General features: G+C 47.9%; 3 protein-coding genes across 4 annotated transcripts in view; 2 read left to right on the plus strand and 1 right to left on the minus strand.

Annotated features, from left to right (window-relative positions):
• DHX8 (DEAH-box helicase 8) overlaps window positions 1–13,457 on the minus strand; it is a 30,917-nt gene extending 17,460 nt beyond the window's left edge. Inside the window, exons 1-11 of one of the 2 annotated variants that reach the window (XM_083582478.1) lie at window positions 13,187–13,457; window positions 9,139–9,224; window positions 8,931–9,003; window positions 7,879–7,961; window positions 6,967–7,076; window positions 5,384–5,686; window positions 4,904–5,048; window positions 2,993–3,193; window positions 2,019–2,106; window positions 982–1,079; window positions 641–788 (exon numbers count right to left, since the gene is read on the minus strand). In XM_083582478.1, the coding sequence (XP_083438604.1) occupies window positions 641–788; window positions 982–1,079; window positions 2,019–2,106; window positions 2,993–3,193; window positions 4,904–5,048; window positions 5,384–5,686; window positions 6,967–7,076; window positions 7,879–7,961; window positions 8,931–9,003; window positions 9,139–9,224; window positions 13,187–13,292 (1,441 nt within the window). In that variant the 5' untranslated portion in view covers window positions 13,293–13,457. Of the gene's footprint in view, window positions 1–640; window positions 789–981; window positions 1,080–2,018; window positions 2,107–2,992; window positions 3,194–4,903; window positions 5,049–5,383; window positions 5,690–6,966; window positions 7,077–7,878; window positions 7,962–8,930; window positions 9,004–9,138; window positions 9,225–13,186 lie in introns of both variants that reach the window. The other variant, XM_083582477.1, reaches the window with a different exon arrangement.
• The window catches only part of LOC310747938 (tigger transposable element-derived protein 1-like), a 943,100-nt gene continuing 922,060 nt past the window's right edge, over window positions 2,271–23,310 (plus strand). Inside the window, exon 1 of the mRNA XM_083583382.1 lies at window positions 2,271–2,325. The gene's annotated coding sequence lies outside the window, so the exon portion shown is untranslated. The remainder of the gene's footprint in view (window positions 2,326–23,310) is intronic.
• Window positions 15,521–23,059, plus strand: MLX (MAX dimerization protein MLX). The gene is made up of 8 exons (XM_083583547.1): window positions 15,521–15,618; window positions 17,176–17,212; window positions 18,277–18,366; window positions 18,969–19,075; window positions 19,287–19,386; window positions 19,746–19,845; window positions 20,083–20,284; window positions 21,992–23,059. Exons 1-8 carry the CDS (start codon window positions 15,571–15,573, stop codon window positions 22,046–22,048), a joined length of 741 nt encoding a protein of 246 aa, XP_083439673.1. The 5' UTR covers window positions 15,521–15,570; the 3' UTR covers window positions 22,049–23,059.

The raw sequence follows: 23,310 nt of genomic DNA on the forward strand, positions 1-23,310 counted from the left end.
AGGACTGACTAGAAAGGGGTGTGAGTGTTAGTTTCTGTGTGTTGCCACTGTGCAGTGCTTTTGGAGTCACAAGACTCTGTTTACATTCCAGAGACCTTCCAGGCTGTTGGAAGTCTCACGGAAGACAGGAGACGGATGTGATGTCTACTGGTTTCCTGTTCCTTTGTTTCAGTTGCTCTCTGCTTTCACAGAGAGAGGGTGTATATTTCTTTGCTGTCTGAGTAGTAAGAAATCAAGCATAGCGATGTAGCAATAAATCTCATCACTTCTGCTGCTTTGGAAACTCTGCTGAACGGGAATGTGCCTGAGGCCTCATCAAAGGCTCAGGTCGTTAATTATTGTCGGTGGACTCGGCCAGAGGAAAGTGAGCTTTATCAGCTTGGCCGAGCGGAGATCCCGACAGTGAGTACATGGGCTCAAGTAACAGGACAGCAAAAACCATTCATTCCACAGCTGCTTAGAGGGGGAAAGAAGTTGGCTTTCAAGGCCAGCCAGAATTTCTGGATCTCTGCGTCTCCTAAATTGCCTGCTGCATCCCAATTTACAGTGCACGTTACATGTTACAGCGGGTTCCCACAGTGACGTCTAAACAGAAATACATTTTACAACCAAAAATACATCAGGAGGAAGATTCGGTTACCGTCTGGGAGGGGATCCACCCAGTGCTTATTGAGTCCCATGGGGATGGAGTCCATCTCTGCCTCCCTCTGGGCTTGCTTCAGCTCTCGCCTCTCTTTCGCAAGCGCACTCTGCATCATGGCAGCTTGAGACAGGGAGCCGTCGGGGTTCTGGAGTAATACAGGAAAACGTATTCCATTACTTGCTGCAGAGCTAAGTTTGTCCAAGAAATCCTTGCTGAGCTTCTCTCATCTCGGTAGCCGTCCCAACAAATTACGCCCCCAAATCAAATATCAGTACACCCTCGCCATCCCTCCCCACTGCTGGCAATTATGGAAGGGCCCGGGGTCTGGATCTCGTCACCTTCACAATCTTGATGGGGCTCATGTCCATGCTCTGCTTGGTGTGCCCTCGCAGGAACGGCGGCTCCTCCTCCACCAGTTCGATTTCCAGGTCCTCGTCTGGAAGAGGGAACCAAGCTCAGTCCCAGGCACATTTTAACAAGGTTCCCTGCTCTCATCAACAAGCCCCAACCTTGTTCTTCACCAGCTAAGCTAGGGGATGGCACCTGGGATAGCTCAGTGGGTACAGCCCCACATTGGGCAAAGGATTCCAGCAGGGCAGGAGGGGTTGGACTAGATGACCCTCGTGACCCCTTCCAGCTCTACAATCTTATGATTATCTAGCAGCCTCTAGGCTAATCTGGCCCCTGCAAAGAGAGCAGACTGGTCCCTGCTCTGGAAAACTTTTGCCCTCCAATAAAGCACGGTCCTAGCCTCTGGAGGACACAGAAATACAATGGAAAGAGACTCTCCCTTGAGTTCTACTTTGTAGATGTTCTCAGCCAGGCGTAGGTAAGCTGTGGCCCTCCAGATGTTGGCAGACTAACTCCCATCAGTCCCAGTCAGCAGGGCCAAAAGTCAGAATGATGGGAGCTGTAGTCCAGCAACATCTGGATGGGTGCAGATGTTAGCCATGTTTCTAGGCAGTGTGGAAGACAGGGGAGCAGTTAATTAGTCTTGATAGTGGAAGTACAGTGGTACCTTGGTACTCGAACAGCTTGGCCCCCGAACAAATCGGCTCCCAAAAGCCGCAAACTCGGAAGTGTTCAGGTTTGCAATCGTTTTTCGGAAGCTGAACATCTGACGCTGCTTCCACGACTTCCAACTGAGTGCAGGAAGCTCCTACGGCCAATCGGAAGCCGCGCCTTGGTTTTCGAACAGTTTCGGGAGCTGAACGGACTCCCGGAATGGATTAAGTTTGAGAACCAAGGCACCACTGTACCTCAAATCCACCATTCTCCAGTTCCGAGTGGGACGTGAGCAAAATGAACTGCTAGATGAGGAACAAGCACAGAGGTGAATCAAGTCTAGACCATCACAGAGCGCAATTTTCATTACCTTCCTCATCGTCAACCTTTGGCAGGATCCCCGTTTCCTCGTCGAAGTCAGGGAACTCCTCCTTGGAAAGCACGTTGGCAGCAATCATCTGAAGGGGGTGGAGAACCACAAGGACAAAACCTTCAGCCAAAAAGTTTAGAGGTCTGTCTTGTTTCAAACACAAGTTTCTTTAAACGACAGCCAACACCCTCTTCATGCTCAGGCAAAGGGCTCAGGACTTGTCTCCTGCCTGGTTGCCATTGGTGATTTACAGTGGTGCCCCGCAAGACGAACGCCTCGCAAGACGAAAACCCCGCTAGACGAAAGGGTTTTCCGTTTTTCGATGCGCTTCGCAAGACGAATTTCCCTATGGGCTTCCTTCGCAAGACGAAAGCCCATAGGGAAATCTCCAGGACAGCGGGGAAGCGCAGCCTTCAGAAGGCTGCTCCGAAGGCTGGCGGCGGGAGGAGGTCTCTCCGCCCCACCGCCAGCCTTGGGAAGGCTGCTCCGAAGGCTGGCGGCGGGAGGAGGTCTCTCCGCCCCACCGCCAGCCTTCGGAAGGCTGCTCTGAAGGCTGGCGGTGGGGCGGAGAGACCTTCTCCCCGCGCCAGCCTTCGGATGGCTGTCCTGAAGACTTGCGGTGGGAGGAGGGTTTTCCTTCCCACCGCCAACATTCAGAATGCTGTTCTGAATGTTGGCGGTGGGGAGGAAAAACCCTCCTCCCACCGCAAGCCCCGGGAACAGAGGATAAGCGCTGTGCGCCTTCCCCTCTGTTCCCGTACCTGTCCTGAAGGCTTGCGGTGGGGAGAAAAGCCCTTCACCGCACCGCCAGCCTGGCAAGCGGTCTCCATAGGAACGCATTAATTGATTTTCAATGCATTCCTATGGGAAACCGTGCTTCGCAAGACGAAAAACTCGCAAGAAGAAAAAACTTGCGGAACGAATTAATTTCGTCTTGCGAGGCACCACTGTAGTCCCAAGCCAGAAATCGTTACCTGCTTGATTTCCCATTTCTCAGGGTCAGAAATGCGGGTGAGGCGCTTCCGTTCCAACGTATCGTCCTCTACCTCTGGAGCGCTGACCAAGGACAGGTGGGTTGGCCGGTCTGGGTTTCTCATGGCTGCCTCCTCAGACTCCCCGACGAGGTTCCGACGTCTGTTTGGGTTCAAATCCTCCCCTGTGTCTTGATCTACATCCTAAAGCACACATAAATCACAGGTTGGCACTCCCCTCAACGTAGCGATGCAAAAATTAAAAAAGAAAATTAGCTTAGTTCCATTCTGCAATTAATTTGTTTTTTAATTTATGCTTTATTGTACACAGAGAAAACAACAACAAAAAACACAACAACCATACATTTACATCACCCGCCACCTCAAATACAAAATAAACAAAAAAGTATTTTTTAATGTTTTGTCAGTAAACCTTCTCAAAGTACACCCAACTTCCCGTCTTCTCCATACCTCTTTCAAAATTTACGAACTTATTGCATAAATCTATATGTTCATTTTATAACAAAATATTACTCTTCTGTGTCTTTATTTCTTATTTAGTACAGCTGCAGAAGTTATTCAGAGGCAGCGACTGAATTCATAATGCAACAGTTATTTTTAAGATACGTTTTGAAAACTTCCCATTTTGCAATAAATATTTGTTTTGACTTGTCTTTCATTTTTTCAGATAGTTGGGCCAGCTCTGCATATTCAGCTAGTTTTCGTAACCATTCTGATCTGGAAGGAATTTTATCACTTTTCCAGTTAGTCACTATTAAGACTAACGTATAAAATGGCATATAAAAAACCGTATTTTACCTTTACAGTGGTACCTCAGGTTACATACGCTTCAGGTTACATACGCTTCAGGTTATAGACTCCGCTAACCCAGAAAAAGTACCTTGGGTTAAGAACTTTGCTTCAGGATGAGAACAGTAATTGTGCTCCGGCAGCACGGCAGCAGCAGGAGGCCCCATTAGCTAAAGTGGTGCTTCAGGTTAAGAACAGTTTCAGGATAAGAACGGACCTCTGGAACGAATTAAGTACTTAACCTAGGTAACACTGTATAGGAATGTCTGGTTCTGTAATTCTGAGCAGAAAGGCCTCTGTTTTTTTAAAAAATAAGACCCTGAACATTTTCTTAAGTTCACCGTATATGTCATCTCAGAAGATCTTAATTTTTTTACGCAGCCACCACATATGAAACATGATACCCATTTCTACTCCACATCTCCAATAGTTCCATTTTGCAATTAGTGTGCAACCCTAGCATGTCGCCCAGGTGAGACACGTAGCGGCATGGGTGATATCGACAACAACAGTTTCTGTCTTGGGGTTTCCCAGTAAGCGACAAGCACTGGCTGGTAAACAATGGCCCATTTGTATCTGTTGCTACCTCCAAGGTCAGTAGCAGGTGGCTCTTGAGATCAGTGTGGTCCATGCAGGATTCCCCTCTTTTACCCTCTTCCTTAAAACTGCTCATGTGAATCAGAGGAAAGGGCCGATGAGATATCCCAAGGCCAAAATAACTGCAGAGCAAGGCTGAATAGTTGAAGTCCAGGGTAGAAACATTGCCTTGGCACTATTCCCTGATAGCAACCGCTCACCTCCTTGGTAGCAAGTGTTTTTACACCACAATACATTGTCCTAAAAGAGACCCACCCCTTGGCCCAAATCAGAGATGGAATTGTTTTATTATATGGCCAAAGTAAGGAGGAGTGGAACGAGAATGGCCAGGGACTGAGAAATGAGTACTGGAGGAGCAGCAAGGCAAGATGAAGCAGACAGAGGAAAGAGGATGTGCTAATGTCCCAGGGAAACATGGAGCAAGACAGAAGGGAAGGGCAGAAAGGGAAGGGAAAAGAAACAGAAGCAGACACAAGGTGGGCTTTTATGGAATGGACCCTCTCTTACCTTCATGCTGAGGCTGGTTTTAGAGCCGGTGAAGGACAGAACTTTGACTTTGACCCTCTGCCCTTTGCTCACCACGTCGGCCACGTTAGCAACACGCCCCTCGCGGCGCAGCTCTGAGATGTGGACAAGTCCTTCCCAGCGCTTCCTAAAAAGGGGAATCGGACACGGAAAAAGCCAGTGGGTATCTGCTATGTCTCACGCAGGAGCTTTTCGAAGTTATACACTGTAAGTTCCACCCACCGTAAAGGTATCAAGATGGATATGGTAATAACACACTTAATTGTTGGACTGGGAGGTGTACATAACCCCAAGCAAGCTTACCCAAAACAAAAACCCCTGGACTTACTTTGTACGTGCCTAAAATGCCATAGACATGGCTTTGGTACAGTTAAAAAAAGTGTCAGTTTCTCACTTTCTGGAACTGCACAGATCAGTGGCAGCCAGGGATGCAAAAGGTGAAGCCCACCTTGTATCAAATACCTGAGTCCTTCGAGCTGGACAAAGCAGCCAAACTGCATGATGCTGGTGACTTTGCCGTTGTAGATGTCCCCGATGGAAGGCTCTTCTGGTGGGGGCCGGTCCACGTGCTTATCCCGCCATCGCTCGCTGCTCTTCTCTGCAGGCTTCTCCCGCTCCTTCCGGTCCCAGCTGGGGCTTCTGCTCCTGGAACGATACCTGGACTTTCCCTTATTCCGCTCCCGCGTCCGGGAACGAGAGGGCGACTTCCGCTTCCGCTTTTGGTCCCGGCCCCTGCTGCGGCTGCGGCTCCTCCGCCTTCTCTTGCTGCAAACAACAGAAAGTATGAGTACTCAGGTGCACTCGATTCAGACGCTACTTTAATACAGTGGTACCTTGGACGCGGGTGGTGCTGTGGTCTAAACCACTGAGCCTAGGGCTTGCCGATCGGAAGGTCGGCGGTTCGAATCCCCGCAACGGGATTCCTTGGGAGACCAAGGAGAGTTGTTTTTAAAAGACCTCTGCAGCCTCCTCCTTGGTCAGTCAAGTGGAAGTCTACAGGGCATGGCAGAATTAGTGACAGCAGCAGTGTCTGGTTGGGCAACCTAATTACTTAAAATACTGGCAGGTGCCTTTTCTTCCTTTTTTACAGAAACAAAATGGCAAAATTCGGCAGCTTCTCCAGGCTGCGGTCTGTACTCCAATACTGTCCACTACGATGGTGATATTTGTGGATTCGTGATGGAATATCCTACCTGAGATAAGAGAGTTGAATTAGATCTGGGGTGGGCAGACCTCAGGCTATTGGGGTCCACTTTATCTTTTAAGTAAAATCTTGAGGTCCACCAATAAGAGGCAGGTGCAAAACAGTAGCTATTTTGGGTGGGGCACTAAGAATTAAGAAAATAAGAGGCACACGTGCCATCAATAAATTAGCGATCAATAACAGAACCTTGCAAGTCCTTTCACCTCGTCATCCGCACACACCTTTTGTCACGCTGTGACATTCGTTTTTACCTGGCTCATTTAGAGGAGAGGAACCTTTTAGACAAGGCTACTGTTAGACAGGGGACGTGGGTGGCGCTGTGGGTTAAACCACAGAGCCTAGGACTTGCCGATCATAAGGTTGGCGGTTCGAATCCCCGCGACGGGGTGAGCTCCCGTTGCTCGGTCCCTGCTCCTCCTAACCTAGCAGTTGGAAAGCACGTCAAAGTGCAAGTAGATAAATAGGTACCGCTCCGGCGGGAAGGTAAACGGTGTTTCCGTGCGCTGCTCTGATTCGCCATAAGCGGCTTAGTCATGCTGGCCACATGACCCGGAAACTGTACGCCGGCTCCCTCAGCCAATAAATCGAGATGAGCGCCACAACCCCAGAGTCGGTCAGGACTGGACCTAATGGTCAGGGGTCCCTTTACCTCTACCTTACTGTTAGACAACTGGGAATCAGAAACTCTTGCCAATCTACTGTGTGCCATTCTTAAACCTACCAGTAGATCCCAACCTGCCTTCTGCCCACCTCTGAGCTAGATCACCTATGATTTTTCCAAAACAACGACAACACACTGAAAAAGTTTCCTTCTTGAGGAGATGAAGCCCCAGGAACCTACTGGTCCTCACTGCTTCGGTGCTTCTCTTGCCTCCCTGAAGTTGGCATCAAAGCTTCCAGTTCCTTGAGGGCATCGGCAGCTACCTTCACATCATCTTCATCCAACATTGTCTGTGAAGGAAAGGAGAGAATCCCCCTGAATAGACCGCTGGTACACTAATTCAACATCTCTTTCAGATCCATGTGGTGACAGCTGAACTAGAGCCGAGTTCTTCTTGGCTCCAAAGTCAAATCTCACCACACTTGGACCCCACTGTTGAATTCAGTAGCACTCGCTTTTAAGTAGGCATGGTTAGGATTCTGCTGCTGATCAGGGAAGCAAGAGAAAACAGAAAGGAACGTCTCCACCCCCATCGTTCCGCCCGGACACTGAGGTCCAGCGCCGAGGGCCTTCTGGCGGTTCCCTCACTGCGAGAAGCCAAGTTACAGGGAAACAGGCAGAGGGCCTTCTCGGTAGTGGCACCCGCCCTGTGGAACGCCCTCCCACCAGATGTCAAAGAGAAAAACAACTAGCAGACTTTTAGAAGACATCGGAAGGCAGCCCTGTTTAGGGAAGCTTTTAATGTTTGACGGACTATTGTATTTTAATATTTTGTTGGAAGCCGCCCAGAGTGGCTGGGGAAACCCAGCCAGTTGGGTGGGGTATAAATAATAATAATAATAATAATAATTTCTTGGGAATGCTGTTATTTTGCTATTATTCACAACCCCCACTCCATTCCCGCACTTGGGGTGCCTAGCTCTCCTTCCTAATCTCACAAACCATCTCCCTCCAGCCTTTATGCCTGCAACCCACACTCTTGTGTGCAAGTCCCACCCACTCACCCTGTTCCTAATGTGCTCTCTCGCCCGAGATTCCTCTGCACTCTGCTCTTCCCGTCTGCAGCTCAGAAATGAACAAAAACCCACCTACCCTGACAATGGGATTGTCTGGTCTACAGAGGGCTGGAAACAACTCCTTGTACTTTTCTTTTTCGGTTTTCGGTTTTACAGCTTCTACAGCAATAATAAACAAAAGAAAACACACAAGACATGAAATTTCATTTCATTTCACTTGTAACCTGTATATGTACCTCCTTTCTTTATTACTTTCTCTATTAGATTTTCATCTACCATATTTTTCGCCCCATAGGACGCACCGCCCCATAGGATGCACCTAGCTTTTTTTGGGGGGGGGGGAATAAAGAAAAAAAAATCCCCCCAGGCGCGGGGCTGGGGGGGAAAGCCCGAGCTTCCCCCGACCCCAGCCCCCAGAACAGGCTGCTGCCTGCAAGCCTTGCGAGCCCAGGACATCTGCCCGAAGCACGGGGTGGGCTCCGCAGCTCGCCCCGTGCTTCGGGCTGCAGGCTGCCGCCCCAAGCCTTGCGCGCCTGGCGGGACCTCCCGCCGGGCACGCGAGGCTTGCGGACATCTGCCCGAACGCCTCTCGCTCTCCAGGCTTCAGCAAAAGCCTGCATTCACCCCATAGGACGCACACACATTTCCCCTTCATTTTTGGAGGGGAAAAAGTGCGTCCAATAGGGCGAAAAATACGGTAAATGTTATTAGCTCTGCTGCATTATTTGCACTCTGGAAAGGCGAAGGGCCATGGCAGATTTGTATTCTGGGGAGCTCTTTCTCCTGGTGACAGGCAGGTGATGGGATCCCTTCTAACCGGCCAAGCACTGAGGATGCCAAGGTGTGCACTGAAACCCTGTAACTCATGGTGTGGAATTTTGGCAGAAATCCCAAGACCACTTACTAAAGGCTCACGCTATGAAACTGTAAGAGAGACTGCAAGTGTGCTGACCCAGAATCTGGCTTTTACCAACCCATAGTGGTATCTGTTCTTAACCCCTATTTTGTTTATTTGTACACCTATTCCAGAACTGTGCAACTATTAATGGTTGATTTCTAACCACAACTTGCAGCTGCTAGGTCCCTTCCATCCCCATTCTGCCTGTGTGCCCGTGAGGCTTCACTTACCTTTGCTGGTGGAAGGTTTTGCAGGCGGTCGCATCGTCTGTATAAGACGCAGCAGGTTGCTAATGAGGGAATCCTGAAATACAGGATTTGGGTTTGAAAAAAGAAGCAGAAACAGAATTTATTGCTCCTGCAATTCTCTCCCCCCCACCAGCTCAACCACCAACACCACCCTCTGCACCTGCTGCCTTCAAAATATTTTTGCACTCACTGTAAATTCGGCACCATTCTTCACCAAGGCTGCCTTGAATGCATCAAAGGTTGTATTTCTCTCTGCGAGGTTTATCACAAATTCAGCTGTAAACAATTGGAGGGTGAAAGGAAAAAGGATTAGGCGAAAATGGCTCACACTGTTTCGGAGCGGGCACGGCCCCAAATCCTAAAATACCTGCATATACATTTCCCAGCTACCGTATTTTTTTGCTCTATAGGACGCACTTTTTCCCCTCCAAAAATGAAGGGGAAATGTGTGTGCGTCCTATGGAGCGAATGCAGGCTCCTTGGCTTCAGCGATAGCAACGCGAAGCCTCCGAAGCACAGAGGGAGCGCCCCTTCCGCGCTCCGGAGGCTTCACGTTGCTTTCACTGAAGTCTGGAGAGCGAGAGGGGTCGGTGCGCACCAACCCCTCTCGTTCTCCAGGCTTCAGGGATAGCCGCCTGAAGCCTGTGGAGCTCAGCGCAAATTCCCGCTGCGCTCCGGAGGCTTCAGGTTCCTTTCGCTGAAGCCCGGAGAGTCTTGCTCTCCCGGCTACAGCAAAAGGAACCCAAAGTCTGAGGAGCACAGCGGGAACTTGCACTGCGCTCGGAAGGCTTCAGGGATAGCTGCGTGCAGCCCCTCCGGCTGGAGAGATTGCGCGCGGCTAAAGAAGAAGCCAAGACAGCGAGTGGGATCCCTAGCAGCTCTGGGAGAAGCGGACAGGCTGCGCCAGCCTGTACGCTGCTCTTTGGGGCTGGGGGGGGGGGAATAAGATTTTTTTTTCTTGATCTCCCCCTCTAAACGCTAGGTGCACCCTATGGTCCCGTGTGCCCTACGGAGCGAAAAATACGGTACATTTCCCAACTACATATTGCTTGGAAGAACTAGTGCACTCTCTATGCAATTCACAAGATGCTATAAGCAGATAGCAGGTTTAATGAAGAAGAGATGCCTACAGATAAAAACAGCCCAGATTACATTAGCAAGCCAGTCAAGAAGCATATCCCCCCTGGGAAGGGCACTCTCAGATTTAGGAACATCTCTAACAGAAGCCTGGCAACAGGTAGGGGTGTATTGGGGGTGGGATGGGGGAAACAGAATTGATCATAATGAATCTAAAAGAACTGTTTAAAAGATATTAAATGGTACCAGTGATTTTTTAAAATTGTTTCACTGCTTGTTGAAGGAAAGACAGAATAAAAATCCAACAAATAATAAGTTAAAATGCATACATTTGTCACATGATAACTGAAGGCATTATTGTCAGTCATATGACCACAGGTGAACATTTTTATTTTTGAATTGTATTCTTTCATCATATACAAACATGCTACAATGAACCACCTATCTAGGGCAGTGGGAAGTTTTCTATTGCAGGAAAATTTTACGTAAATTCACACCATTGGTAGTTTGACTGAGGGGAGAAGGTAACCCTCTGCCTCTGTATGAGCGCGCTTCATATCAACAGCTACCAGCCATGATGGCTATATTCTACCTCCACTGTCAGAGGCAGTATTTCTCTAAATCTTAAAAAAGTATAGTATAAACACCGACAGCTGGAAATCAAAGGCCTGCGAGAGCTCCAATGGGAGAAGAGCCTTTACCAAAGGTGTCGTGGGCTTTGAAGACGCTTGAACTCAGGACTCAAGGGAGAAACGTGCTAAGAGGAAGACACACTTGGCAAACCCTCACCGTGATCAACTCCCGCCTGGAAACCTATGTCCCTGCTGTGGAAGGATGTGTGCATCCAGAACTGGCCTCCACAGTCCCTTACGGACTCACGGTTAAGACCAGGTTCATGGAAGACAATCTTCTTCAGCTACGAATGATCGTCAAAGAAGTAGTCTCTAAATACCAGTTGCTGCAATTTGCAGGTGGGAAGGGAGCGCTGTCGCACTCATGTCTTGCTTGTGAGCATCTCACAGGCATCTGGTTGGCGACTATCTGAACAGGATACTGGGCTAGGTGGGACATTCGCCTGATTTAGCAAGGCTCTTCTGGCATTCTTATTTATTAATTTATTAATACCCCAGCTTCATAAACGCAGCCTCCAGAGAGCATAAGGCAGCCCAGCAAATGTGGGGCTTTCGTCCCAGAATCCCCTCACCTCCTTCCTTTACCGACAGACAAAACAAATACAGTTGTATCTCGGATTACATACGCTTCAGGTTACAGACTCCATTAACCCAGAAAGAGTGCTTCAGGTTAAGAACTTTGCTTCAGGATGAGAACAGAAATCGTGCTCCGGCAGTGCAGCAGGAGGCCCCATTAGCTAAAGTGGTGCTTCAGGTTAAGAACAGTTTCAGGTTAAGTACGGACTTCCAGAACGAATTAAGTACTTAACCTGAGGTACCACTGTATTACTACTACTACTACTACTACTACTACTATTATTATTATTTATACCCCACCCATCTGGCTGGGTTTCCCCAGCCACTCTGAGTGGCTTCCAACAGAATATTAAAAACACAATAAAACACCAAACGTTAAAAACTTCCCTAAACAGGGCTGCCTGTTCAGATGTCTTCTGAAAGTCAGATAATTATTTACTTCCTTGACATCTGATGCAAGGGAACGGTTCCACAGGGTGGGTGCCACTACCGAGAAGGCATGGTCCCCTGTAAACTCACAATTTATTTGATTTATATATCACCCTTTATCCAAAGATCCCAGGGCTGCGTACAACGTTAAGAACATAATTTGCACAGCGTAAACCAGTGAGTCACAACCTTTTTTTTTTTGCCATGCCCCGCCTAAACATCTCTAAAATCCTGTGACCTATAATTCTTATTATTCAAAAAGTGAACTATTCATGTGGAGGAAGCCTAAAAGGCCATTCACTTGGTCTAAACAAGCTTCCAAAGAACATGGCACCCAGAAAGAGAAAAATAAAAGAACGAAAGCACAGCTGAAGTACTGAGGAAGAAATCATTAAGAAATTGTTAAAATAATAATAATAAATGATAACCTCTCCATTGTCACCAGGTGACTGCCGTGTACATTCTAATTTTAAAAATGTGTATGTCACAATATATATTTGTATACTGTGTATGAGGCCCCTAGAACCATAAGAAATGCCAAAAATTCACTGTTAATAACACATTTGGAAGCATAAATCATAACCATAATAACAGCCCCCTCACACGTTTAAGAAGTCACAGATTATTTATTACTGTTATTGCAGATGACACAACCTTGATGGCAGAAAGTGAGGAGGAATTAAAGAACCTTTTAATGAGGGTGAAAGAGGAGAGCGCAAAATATGGTCTGAAGCTCAACATCAAAAAAACTAAGACCATGGCCACTGGGCCCATCACCTCCTGGCAAATAGAAGGGGAAGAAATGGAGGCAGTGAAAGATTTTACTTTCTTGGGCTCCATGATCACTGCAGATGGTGACTGCAGTCACGAAATTAAAAGGCGCCTACTTCTTGGGAGAAAAGCAATGACAAAGCTAGACAACATCTTAAAAAGCAAAGACATCACCTTGCAAACAAAGGTCCGTATAGTTAAAGCTGTGGTTTTCCCAGTAGTGATGTATGGAAGTGAGAGCTGGACCATAAAGAAGGCTGATCGCCGAAGAATGGATGCTTCTGAATTATGGTGCTGGAGGAGACTCTTGAGAGTCCCATGGACTGCAAGAAGATCAAACCAATCCATTCTGACGGAAATCAGCCCACTGGAAGGACAGATCCTGAAACTGAGGCTCCAAGACTTTGGCCACCTCATGAGAAGAGAAGACTCCCGGGAAAAGACCCTGATGTTGGGAAAGATGGAGGGCACAAGGAGAAGGGGACGACAGAGGACGAGATGGTTGGACAGTGTTCTTGAAGCTACCAGCATGAGTTTGACCAAACTGGGGGAGGCAGTGGAAGACAGGAGTGCCTGGCGTGCTCTGGTCCCTGGGGTCACGAAGAGTCGGACACGACTAAACGACTAAACAACAACATATTTATTTTTCTGTAGCCCGCCTTTCCCCCCTGACATGGGCTCGAGGCGGCTTACAGATAAAAACAGTAACAGCCAATATGACAAAATGGACCCCTTTACACCCTCGGAGCCTACCCAGATCCTTGTCGTTGATGCCCAAGTGGTTGTCGAGCTCCGTGCAGACTTTGGAGACCAGGGACAGGTACTCGAGCTTAGCGAGCTCATCCAGGGGCTCCGCCATGGCGCCTCCGCCGCCCTGCGCCCACCGCGCAGCCTTCAGGCGTCCGGCGACCGGCACTTCCGGGGGCGCCTCTACAGCGCAAGGATCATAGAGAATGTGGGCGGGGCGGGGAGCGGGAAGAAAGAAAACAATTGCCGTCACTTCCTGTTTCCTACGGCGATGCCCATAGACCTGAGGGGGAAACCATAGACAAGGACAAGCCTAGACAAGCCTTTCTCGAGCCGTTGAACTGCAAACCCCATCATCCACCGGCGCTGCCCCCGCTAGCTAGGGATGATGGGAGTCGTAGTCCAATCACAGCAAGACTGATTAAAGGCTGCTCTCTAGAGTCTAGACTGAAGTTTAGAGATGCGTGTTCTGCTCTCACTATAATTTTTATTTATGTTCACTCCCCCGGGCTGTCCATAGGAATCAGGGGAGAATTGTAATTTTTTTTATGATTTAACTGTGACCATTCAGCTGGTTGTCCCCCTTCAAAAAAAAAAGGACAGGCAAAGAGAGATGTGTCTGCTCCTACTGCCTTGTGATTAATAATAATAATAATAATAATAATAATAATAATAATAATATATTTATACCCCGCCCATCTGGCTGGGTTTCCCCAGCTACTCTGGGCAGCTTCCAACTGAATATTAAAAACAATACAGCATCAGACATAGAATTTGTTCTGTGCTTTTGCAACGTCTGCAATTGCCACCTGCCTGTCTATGGAGGCTTCAAGCAGGCGGTTTGCAAAGAGGGTCTTCTGCAAAGGGAGGGGTGTCTAAGAGGGGCGATTTTGAGCCCATACAGCCTGAGGCTTTGTGTCATGGCTGTCAACTTTCCCTTTCTCTTGCGAGAATCCTATTCGGAATAAGGGAATTTCCCTTTAAAAAAGGTGCGTGTGCGTGTGTGTTGACTCGAATGTCAAACCAACCTCAGCTTCAAACCAGCATTAGGGTACCCTGCCAAGGCTATTGGACACTTCCCCTCAATCTGGTCCCCGATGTGAGAGCAATAGCACTGGGCAACGTTATTGCACAGCATCTTAAAAAGCAGAGACATCACCTTTCCAACAAAGGTCCTTATAGTTAAAGCTATGGTTTTCCCAGTAGTGATGTACGGAAGTGAGAGCTGGACCATAAAGAAGGCTGATCGCCGAAGAGTTGATGCTTTTGAATTATGGTGCTGGGGGATGTTGGGAAAGATGGAGGGCACAAGGCGTGCTCTGGTCCATGGGGTCACGAAGAGTCGGACACGACTAAACGACTAAACAACAACAACAACGTTATTGCAACTGCAACTCAGCTAGTGGTATCCCTGCTATCGATGATCTCGCAGTGCATGATCACTTGTTTTTTATCAGCAGCTGCTCGAATTACATTTTTAAATGATTGCAGGGATCTGTCGTGGCCTTTGGCTAGTGCAATAAATTTATTGATGATGATGATGATGAAGTCTGCGGTGCAGCTGGACGGAATACAGCTGGCCGGCCGGCCGGCCTACCCTGCAGGGCGCCTGAGTATGTGTGTGTGCATTACATTTTAAAATGATTGCAGGGATGGAATAATAGGGGAGGAAGCAAAAAAGGAGGATCATAAATTATTCCAATATGCTACAGTAGCAGCTAGGATCCTCGTGGCTCAAAAGTGGAAATTACAGGAGACCCCAACAGTAATGGAATGGCAGGCCAATTTTTTTGAGTATACAGAATTAGCTAAAATGACTTATAAAATTCGAGACCAAAAAGGGACAAAGTTTGAAGAAGAGTGGGGTAAATTTGTTGCATACATAAGATCTAACTGTAGAAGTTTAAAAACTATAGCATCCTGTGATGTGTATAGAAGGTAAATAAGAATCTGCAAGAGAAGATATATATTAAGAAAACCGAAGCAGGGAAGGAAGGAAGTCTGGGCGTGAATACACGCAGTGTAAATAAGATGACATAAAATGATGACTGTAAAAGATTGTTTTATTTTTGTTTGTGAAAAACTCAATAAAAAGCACTTTTAAAAAAATGATTGCAGGGATCTGTCGTGGCCTTTGGCTAGTGCAATAAATTTATTGATGATGATGCTGATGAAGTCTGCGGTGCAGGTGGACGAAGTGCGGCTGGCTGGCTGGCCCACCCTGCAGGGCGTCTGAGAGAGAGAGAGAGAGCAATCTTTCCCCTGGTCATCCGAGCGCACTCCCTTCCAAGAACTGCCCTCCCGCAGCCCTGATTGGGCGACGTCACGGCATGACGCGTGACGCTGTGCCGGACCCGGGGGGGGGCGGGGGGAGGGGAGGGTCTGGAAAGATGGCGGAGCCGTCGAGCGTTTCTCCGGAGAGCTCCTGGACGGCCAGAGTGAGTGAGAGCGGGGGAAGGAAGGGCAAGGCGAGCGGGTGGGGACCGAGGCTCAAGCCATGGGGCAGGTCTGCGGGACGGGGCGGGTGGGTCCCGGTCGCCTGCTCAGCTCGGAACCCGCGAGGCGCTGAAGAGAGTGCCTCTGAGCATGTGAAGAATGCCCCTTCCCCACTGGGAAGCAGGCCTGGGGCCTTTTCAGTGTATATAACTAAACCACCCCCCGCTAGGTCAGTGAATGGGGAGAAGTGGGAAGAAAGGCGCTTGCTTGATCGCCTCTGGGGCGGATTTCTCTGGTTACGAAATCAGCTGAAATCTGGGCTTAGTTTAAACGTGGCTTAATGGAGCTGATAAAGAACCCCTCCTAATTGCATTAAAAGATGCCAAGGAGACTTAAAAAAAAATAAAAATCAGCAGTTGGTTCTCCCGGGATTGCATAGCTGTCAACGTTTTCCCCCCTTTTTTAAGGGAAATTCCCTTATTCCAAGTTTGATTCCCTCTCCCTCTTTATTTTTCCTTTCTCCTCCTGCGAAGAGGCTGCTTCCTAATGTTTTAATGTTGTATTTTAATCTTGTTTTTAAATTGTATTTTAATCAACTTGTTTTTATTATTGGTTGTTAGCCGCCCTGAGCCTGGTCTTGGCTGGGGAGGGCAGGGATATAAATAAAATGTATTATTATTATTATTATTCCAAATAGGATTCCTCGCAAGAAAAGGGAAAGGTTGACAGCTATAGGATTGGCTTTCAAAACTCCTCCTGCCCCTTTGACAGCCTGAACTGACCCTCCCTCTGAGCTCACGGTGATGGAGCCTTTCCCAGCTGTGGGTCCCTAGATGTTGGACTACAACTCCCATCATCCCTAACTAGCAGGACCAGCTGTCAGGAATGATGGGAGTTGTAGATGAGATTATAGTGCCCATTGCTCGTTTTCTGCTGCGTTGCAAATGGGCCAGAATGAAAGAGGAGTGGGGAAAGCTCAGCACTGAGACCTCTGCTCCAAAAGGCCTGAAATTGTGAGGCTCCTGTTTCAGGAATGCTGCCTTAGACCACTGAGCCATCCCATCTAGTGTTGTTTGCCGGCAACAGCTCTCCAAAATCCTTTCTTAGGCCCTGCTGCTGTTGATTCTGGGATAGTTCCCAAAGCTACCCCTCTCTCCCAGAAGGTAGGGAGGAATATTGCTTGTCTCGTATCCAGAGGCTGCAATATATAACTTTCAGCTTCCTTCCTTCAGTGCTATAAAATATAGGAGGGCAAAAGCAGCCTTTCAGGAGGTTGACTTCCTGCATCGTCACTTTGATCTTTCAACACAGAGAGTAATTAGGTTTTGAAAAAAATGTTTTAATGGGGGTCGATGGAATGATTTTGTTTTAGTTTTACTTGATATAACAGCGTATTTGTTGAACATTCCTCTTTGTGCACTCAGCACAGAGGTATCAGTTTTACAGATGCTTAAGAATGCTTAAGACCCAGCCACAGTTCAAGTAAGACACTGGGATATGTCTAAATAAAAAGTTGTCTTATTTCCACCCCCCTCTCTTCTTGTGGCACAACAAACCAGGTTGACTCGACGTTTAGCGACAACGGGCTGGATCCTGGTAAGTGTTTGGTAGCCCCTCTTTCTCACGACTTCTTGGATTGCTTATCGTCTTGCTAAATATCCTTAGCTGCTTCCCCTGCTTCTCCCTGGGCCCTTGTGTTTTAACAGGAGCTATTCCCTCCCTTGGTGGATTCGTGTTTTGGGCCTACACATTTCAGCTGGGCTTTGGATCCACAAATTTTGGCTAGCCATAGTTTGTGGTTGCCACTGACTCTTCCCCTCCCCTCCTCAGACACGCACAGGATTTGGGAAGGACAAGGTGTCCGGTGTTGCCCCTTCGGAAGCGTTCAGCTGGGAACGGAAGGGTTGTGTGAATTTGTGTGCCCCATATTCTTAGCGTGGGAGAGGGACGATGCCTCATCTTTGAGCTGGAAGCATGAAGGGACAATTGCGAGGGAGGCAGGCAGTTATGGTGACCTCGTTTGTGGGCCTTTCGTGCCGTACATACACTTACCAGAGATATACCGTATTTTTTGCACCATAACACTCACTTTTTTTCTCCTAGAAAGTAAGGGGAAATGTCTGTGCGTGTTATGGAGCGAATGCCTGCGGGTGGCGGGGGGGGGATCTGCTGCAGTCATGAGCAGAGGATCCATGGTTCCCCTTCCTTCCCTCCTCCGTGGTTACAAAGCATGGATCCACATGGATCCTCAGGATTTTTGCATTGGGCTACTCCAAACTCACTGTCAGATCACATGTCTGTGGCCACAGCACGAACCACAAAAATCATATATCCACTATTTCATTTAGAATATTTTTTTTCTTGTTTTCCTCCTCTAAAAACTACGTGCGTGTTATGGTCTGGTGCGTGTTATAGAGTGAAAAATACGGTATATGACGGATCACACCGCTGCATTCAGCTAATGTAGCTTAGCTCCCGGTTGCCCAATTGCAACCAGTGAATCCCTGCTTCACATAAAAGTGTGCTATCAAAGAGGGAGGACCGAATCCTTTTCTCCCCCTAACTGCAAACGCAGTAGGGTGGATAGAGGGTATTAAGGAGTAAAATTATGTGGAGGATGCACTCTTGTCAGGTCTACTTTGGTGGTGTTTCTCTTTCAGCACTCTTTGTGGAAAGCAGGAGGAAAGGGAGCATTGTATCAAGAGCAAACAGCATCGGCTCCACCAGTGCCTCTTCAGTACCCAACACAGGTACAGCCCACTGGCTTCTCTGTCAATGGAACAGTCACTCGTCTCCCAACTGTGAAGCCAACTGTGCCTCTCACCTGTACCCCTGCATTATTCCTGGGCAGCTGGGAGGCAGTGTCTTAAGTATTCCAATTGAAGGGAGTGCCATGGAAGGGAAGAAGAGAGGTATTAAAGGACTACCAAATGGGACACCAGCTGGTTGGTAATGACTTTTGGAAACTGCACTCCTAGTTTGACATAGCCAAATTCTCGGCTAGTCCCTGCCTTTTTTGCAAGGTGTTAACGTCCCATCCCTCCTTCTCAGTGGCCCATGGAAGTGTGAAAATGCAGAGAAAAGGAAAATGCAGAGAAAAGGAAAATGCAGAGAAAAGGAAAATGCAGGGGTGTATTCCCTTTTAATTCCCAGAAAAGGGATCCGAGGCTGGCTTACGCTTTCACAGCCTACAAATGGTGATTCTTCCCATATACCGTGCAGTTTTCTCATCGCAACTTGAGCCTGATGAAATCTTGCGGTGAGGAAGCTGCTGGGTGCCCTCCCCCGCTTCCCTTAGGCCCCTTCCTGCTGCCTTGCCCCTTAGTTGACAAGGCCTGTTTTCCTGCTGCAGATGATGAAGATTCTGACTACCAACAAGAAGCCTACAAAGAAATCTACAAAGACCGCCGCCGCCGTGCCCACACGCAGGCTGAGCAGAAGCGGAGGGATGCCATCAAGGTCAGAAAGTGGGGCGACCTACACGTCCATCCAGGCTCAACGCCCCTTTCTGTCCCCCTGGTATAGCAAGTTTGCACTGCTCCTCCCCTGGAGCAGCCGAGAAAGGGAGGCAAGAAATGGCGGCTGGAGTTGTGCTGACTTAGCTAATCATTGGGGGGGGCGGGCAGCCTTGCTTTGTAAGTTTTAATACCGCTCTCCTTCTCTCCTACAGAAAGGCTACGACGATTTGCAGTCGATTGTACCTACCTGCCAGCAGCAGGATTTCTCCATAGGCTCAGGGAAGTTAAGCAAGGCAATTGTGTTGCAGAAAAGTGAGTTGAGGAACTGCTTGGGTGTCTTTGGCTTTCAGTCTTCCTTCCATTTGCATTGTGCATCTTAATTTCTTATTATCCTCTGTCTTATTTCTTGCCAAGCTCCCACTAGTCTGGAAACCAGTTTCATCCTCTGCTTGCTCGCTCGCTCTCCTTTTCAGATTATGAAACTCTGAATAGATGTGTCTAACTAGCACTAGTGCCTAAAGGGAGCCTAGCTTGCTTGTCTTCCTCCTAGGGGGAGAGAGAGACTGCAACTTTCCTGAGTTAACAGGGCAGAATAGCCCACAGGTTCTGGTTATGTTTTGAGAATCCCCCTTGTGGTTGCGTTCTAACCCGCTGGTGTCTTTGCTCCTCAGCCATTGATTATATCCAGTTCTTGCAGAAGGAAAAGAAGAAGCAGGAGGAAGAGGTCTCCACGCTCCGGAAAGATGTAATGGCCTTGAAAATCATGAAAATGTAAGACCCTCTGTTAATGTACCCATGCCATTAAGACAGCATGCTTCAGTAGCAGCTGTTCCCACAATATTTATAAGGGACGGAAGTGAACTCCTTAATTGTGAGCAGTCAGTTCTATCCTGTTTCTTTGAGCTTTGAGCTGCAGCAACTGCTATAAAACATCCCATAGTTCAGATAAGCCCTTCATGTCTTTCCAGCCCAGCCTGCTTCTCCTAAGCCCACATTTATGCATTTCAGAAACTACGAACAGATTGTCAAAGCTCACCAGGACAATCCTAACGAAGGGAAGAACCAGGTCTCCGACCAGGTGAAGTTCAACGTTTTCCAGGGTATCATGGATTCCTTGTTCCAGTCCTTCAACGCCTCCATCTCCGTGACAAGCTTTCAGGAGCTCTCGGCATGTGTCTTCAGCTGGATAGAAGAGCACTGCAAGCCACAGGTAATTCCGCAGTTTGAGAGCATGTGGCTAGCCGTTTCGTGCAACAAATACGTGCTTGTTTTGCTCATGCTAACCTCTTTGGAGTCCGTGCTGCCTCCTGCTCAGAGGCAAGCAGGTGGAAATTGAATCGATCAAGGGGTCATGAGATGGATTTCCTTAACTCCTCCTGCTGTTGCTAAGTACCACTCAGTAGCCTATGGTGTTCATCTCTTTGTACAGCTGGAACTGGGTAGATTGAACTCCTGATAGGAGAGAAATGGTTTCCTTATCTTCCACAGTACCTTACTTATGCAAATACTCCCAAGTCAGCAGGGCACTAGAGCAGGGAGCAAAGGGTTAACCCCTTCCACTAGAATGCAGGGGCAAAATCAGAAAAAAATGGCCTTCTGGCAAAGTATGAATAATGCTTTCAGCCTACGTGGGAGCTGCTTGTCCATCACTGGATGAGGGCTGCTGGCCAGCCTATAGCGTGCTCTGCCCCATTCTGACTCAGAAGACAACGGGTCTCTGATCTCATGGACCTCAGTGTCCCCAGCTATGGCAGCTCCTAGTCCACCTGCCTCTCCTCCCCCGGTGTCTGATAATCGGTTCATTTAGTGCCCAAGTGGTTTCAGATGTGTATCTGAAAACTGAATAAATGCAGCTCTTGAGACTCAGGACAGCCTGGTCCCCAGCAGTGAGATGACAAAGCGCTGTGGAAGTGATACAGTTGTGTCTCAATGGACACAACTTCCTCTTGGCTCCTAACATGTCCCACCCCTGCTGATTTTGGCCTTGGCTTTACTGCCTGCTGCGCTGCTTGCTGAAGAATTCTGTGACCGGAACATCTCAGTTCGGCACCCACATTAACGTTTACCTAGGTAAATTCACAATTTAGTTTGAACAGTAAGATCTGAGTGTTTTAACTTGCACAGTTTTTTGGAAGGGAATCGAGATGTGAAGGCAGATATGTATTCATAGAAGATCTCCCCTCCCATTAATAGAAGTCTCGTCTATATTTGCTCAATGCTGATAAACTGCTCAACTTTTTCACGCGTTCCCCCGCCCCACCTCAGATCCTCGGGGTAGTGCCACATCAGGCTTTGATTACCAGCACTTTACGCAGGATGATCCTAAGGAACTTGACAACTGGCTGCTCCTCCAACTGTTGTGTAGTATTTGCTTATAAAAAGATTTATATACTGCTAACTCGTATAGAAAATGTCTAAATTACATATAGCAAACATAAAATCAGAAGGAACTCGCCAATCACATAAAATCCACGCACCCAAGGAAGTGGTCTAAAAATAAGATGTGATGTTTCTTGGCTGATCTCCATCGCGAGGGCATTCCACATTGCTGGATCAGCCATGCTGAATTTTTCATAGATACCGACAGTCCTCATTCACTTGAGAGACAGTTAATGGCATTCCTCCAGTAGGTCTCAGCGATTCAACAGGGACATGAGGGGAAACCCAGCCAGATGGGTGGGTTATAAACAATAAATTATTATTATTATTAGTCTCAGGTGGTCCTTAAGGTAAGGTGCAAGACTGTGGTGTCCCCCTGTTAAGAGGTTGATGATTCCCATGGGTCAGGAGCCTGAAAACTAAAGGTTCTGGTTTAATCCCATCCAGGCTAGTTTTCCCTGTCTTCCCAGCCCTACTAAAGAATACCCTTTAACCTGAACCAGCTTCTTACGAATTCCTATGGACTTTCCCCTCCTAGACCCTACGGGACATTGTGATTGGCGTCCTGCAACAACTGAAGAGCCAGCTCTACTGACCACACCTGGGCACCCCAGGAGGGGTGTGTTGTAGCCTGGCGCTCTGTAGCCAAGAGGCTATTCCTGCCCGTACTTCCTCTTCAAGCTTTTTTTGGAGGGCTATTGATTGTATTGACCTCTGAAACCCTTCTCTCGGCCTCCTTATGTGAGCAGGAAAGAAATTAGCTGTCCGTTCATGAGGATCAGTCGCTGCGGTCTCGCTCTTTCAAGCCTTGGCCCTGATGTGTTCTTCATGTTGACCTAGCTTGTCTGATAAAAACCCATCTACAACGCACAGTCCTAGGGTTTGATTGTGAGCAAAGTTCCTTTCCTAAGGGTACGCAAGTACCGGGACTCAAGCTCTCTTCCAGCCTTCGCTTCACCTCAAATCAAGAGCAGACGCTCTTAAATTCTCAGTACACATAAGGCTTTGGTCTAAGTGGCATTAACTTGGTGTGGACACTTTAAAACAGAGCCCCCTCTCTATTGTGTTTTATTCAGACACCCAATTTACACACCCAGATGCCTTAGCCCAGCATTTAGTTTGGGCTACTAAGGGCTGTGACCGGAACAAGTTATGCAATAAATGGGTGTGTTTTGCATACATGATGTATTCTGCTTGCCGTGCAGAAGGGCAATAAGCCATGCTAACACTGAAGCCTTGCTCTCCAATTCCAGCTTCTGTAATTGTTTGACCGGATCACAATACCGTTTGCCTTCAGTACCACAGATTGAGAGAGGCTGGCAAGGCTTACATGGCAGGGGAAGCCTTTTCAGCCCCTCGGGGGCCCCCAGTTTCTAAAAATGCAGCAAAAGTGAGCCTAAGCCAACCCTCCTCTGCAGCTTCTGCTTTCTGTTCTGTAGCTACAAAGAAGGAGGGGTCCCCTGTCCTTTTATAAGCACCACTTTCTAGATCTGCTGCTGGCTGGTGGATAAGGACTCGCTTAGACAGACCTCACTTGTGAAAATGAAAACTATTTTTTTATATCATGACAAGCAATTCTAATAAATTTTGCTAAGTGTTTGAATGACTGGAGTGTGCTTGCCTGTTTGTTTTCAGCCGCGCATAGCCAAAGCTAAATTTTAGAAACCGGCTTCTCCAACACACTGACACACCCAGCCCTGAATACCTTGAGAGTTCCAGCACTAAAGTTATTCCAGCATTTTTCTCTTCTTGGTGAGAGATGGAGCGACCATTTAGACCCCCAAGTGTTACTTGTGGAAGTCAGGCTATATCTTAGGCTAAAAACACACCAGCCTTTTAAGTCAGGGGTCAGCAATG

Source organism: Podarcis filfolensis, assembly GCF_964270895.1.
Source record: "Podarcis filfolensis genome assembly, chromosome: 13".
In the NCBI taxonomy this organism is placed as follows: domain Eukaryota; kingdom Metazoa; phylum Chordata; class Lepidosauria; order Squamata; family Lacertidae; genus Podarcis; species Podarcis filfolensis.

What these genes read in the sequence shown, in the direction of transcription:
- MLX (XM_083583547.1), top strand. Translation starts at nt 15,571, where the DNA reads ATGGCGGAGCCGTCGAGCGTTTCTCCGGAGAGCTCCTGGACGGCCAGA. An exon ending in AGCGGAGGGATGCCATCAAG is followed by an intron (nt 19,076 to 19,286) that starts GTCAGAAAGTGG and finishes TCTCTCCTACAG; the next exon opens with AAAGGCTACGACGATTTGCA. An exon ending in AAGAGCACTGCAAGCCACAG is followed by an intron (nt 20,285 to 21,991) that starts GTAATTCCGCAG and finishes TTCCCCTCCTAG; the next exon opens with ACCCTACGGGACATTGTGAT.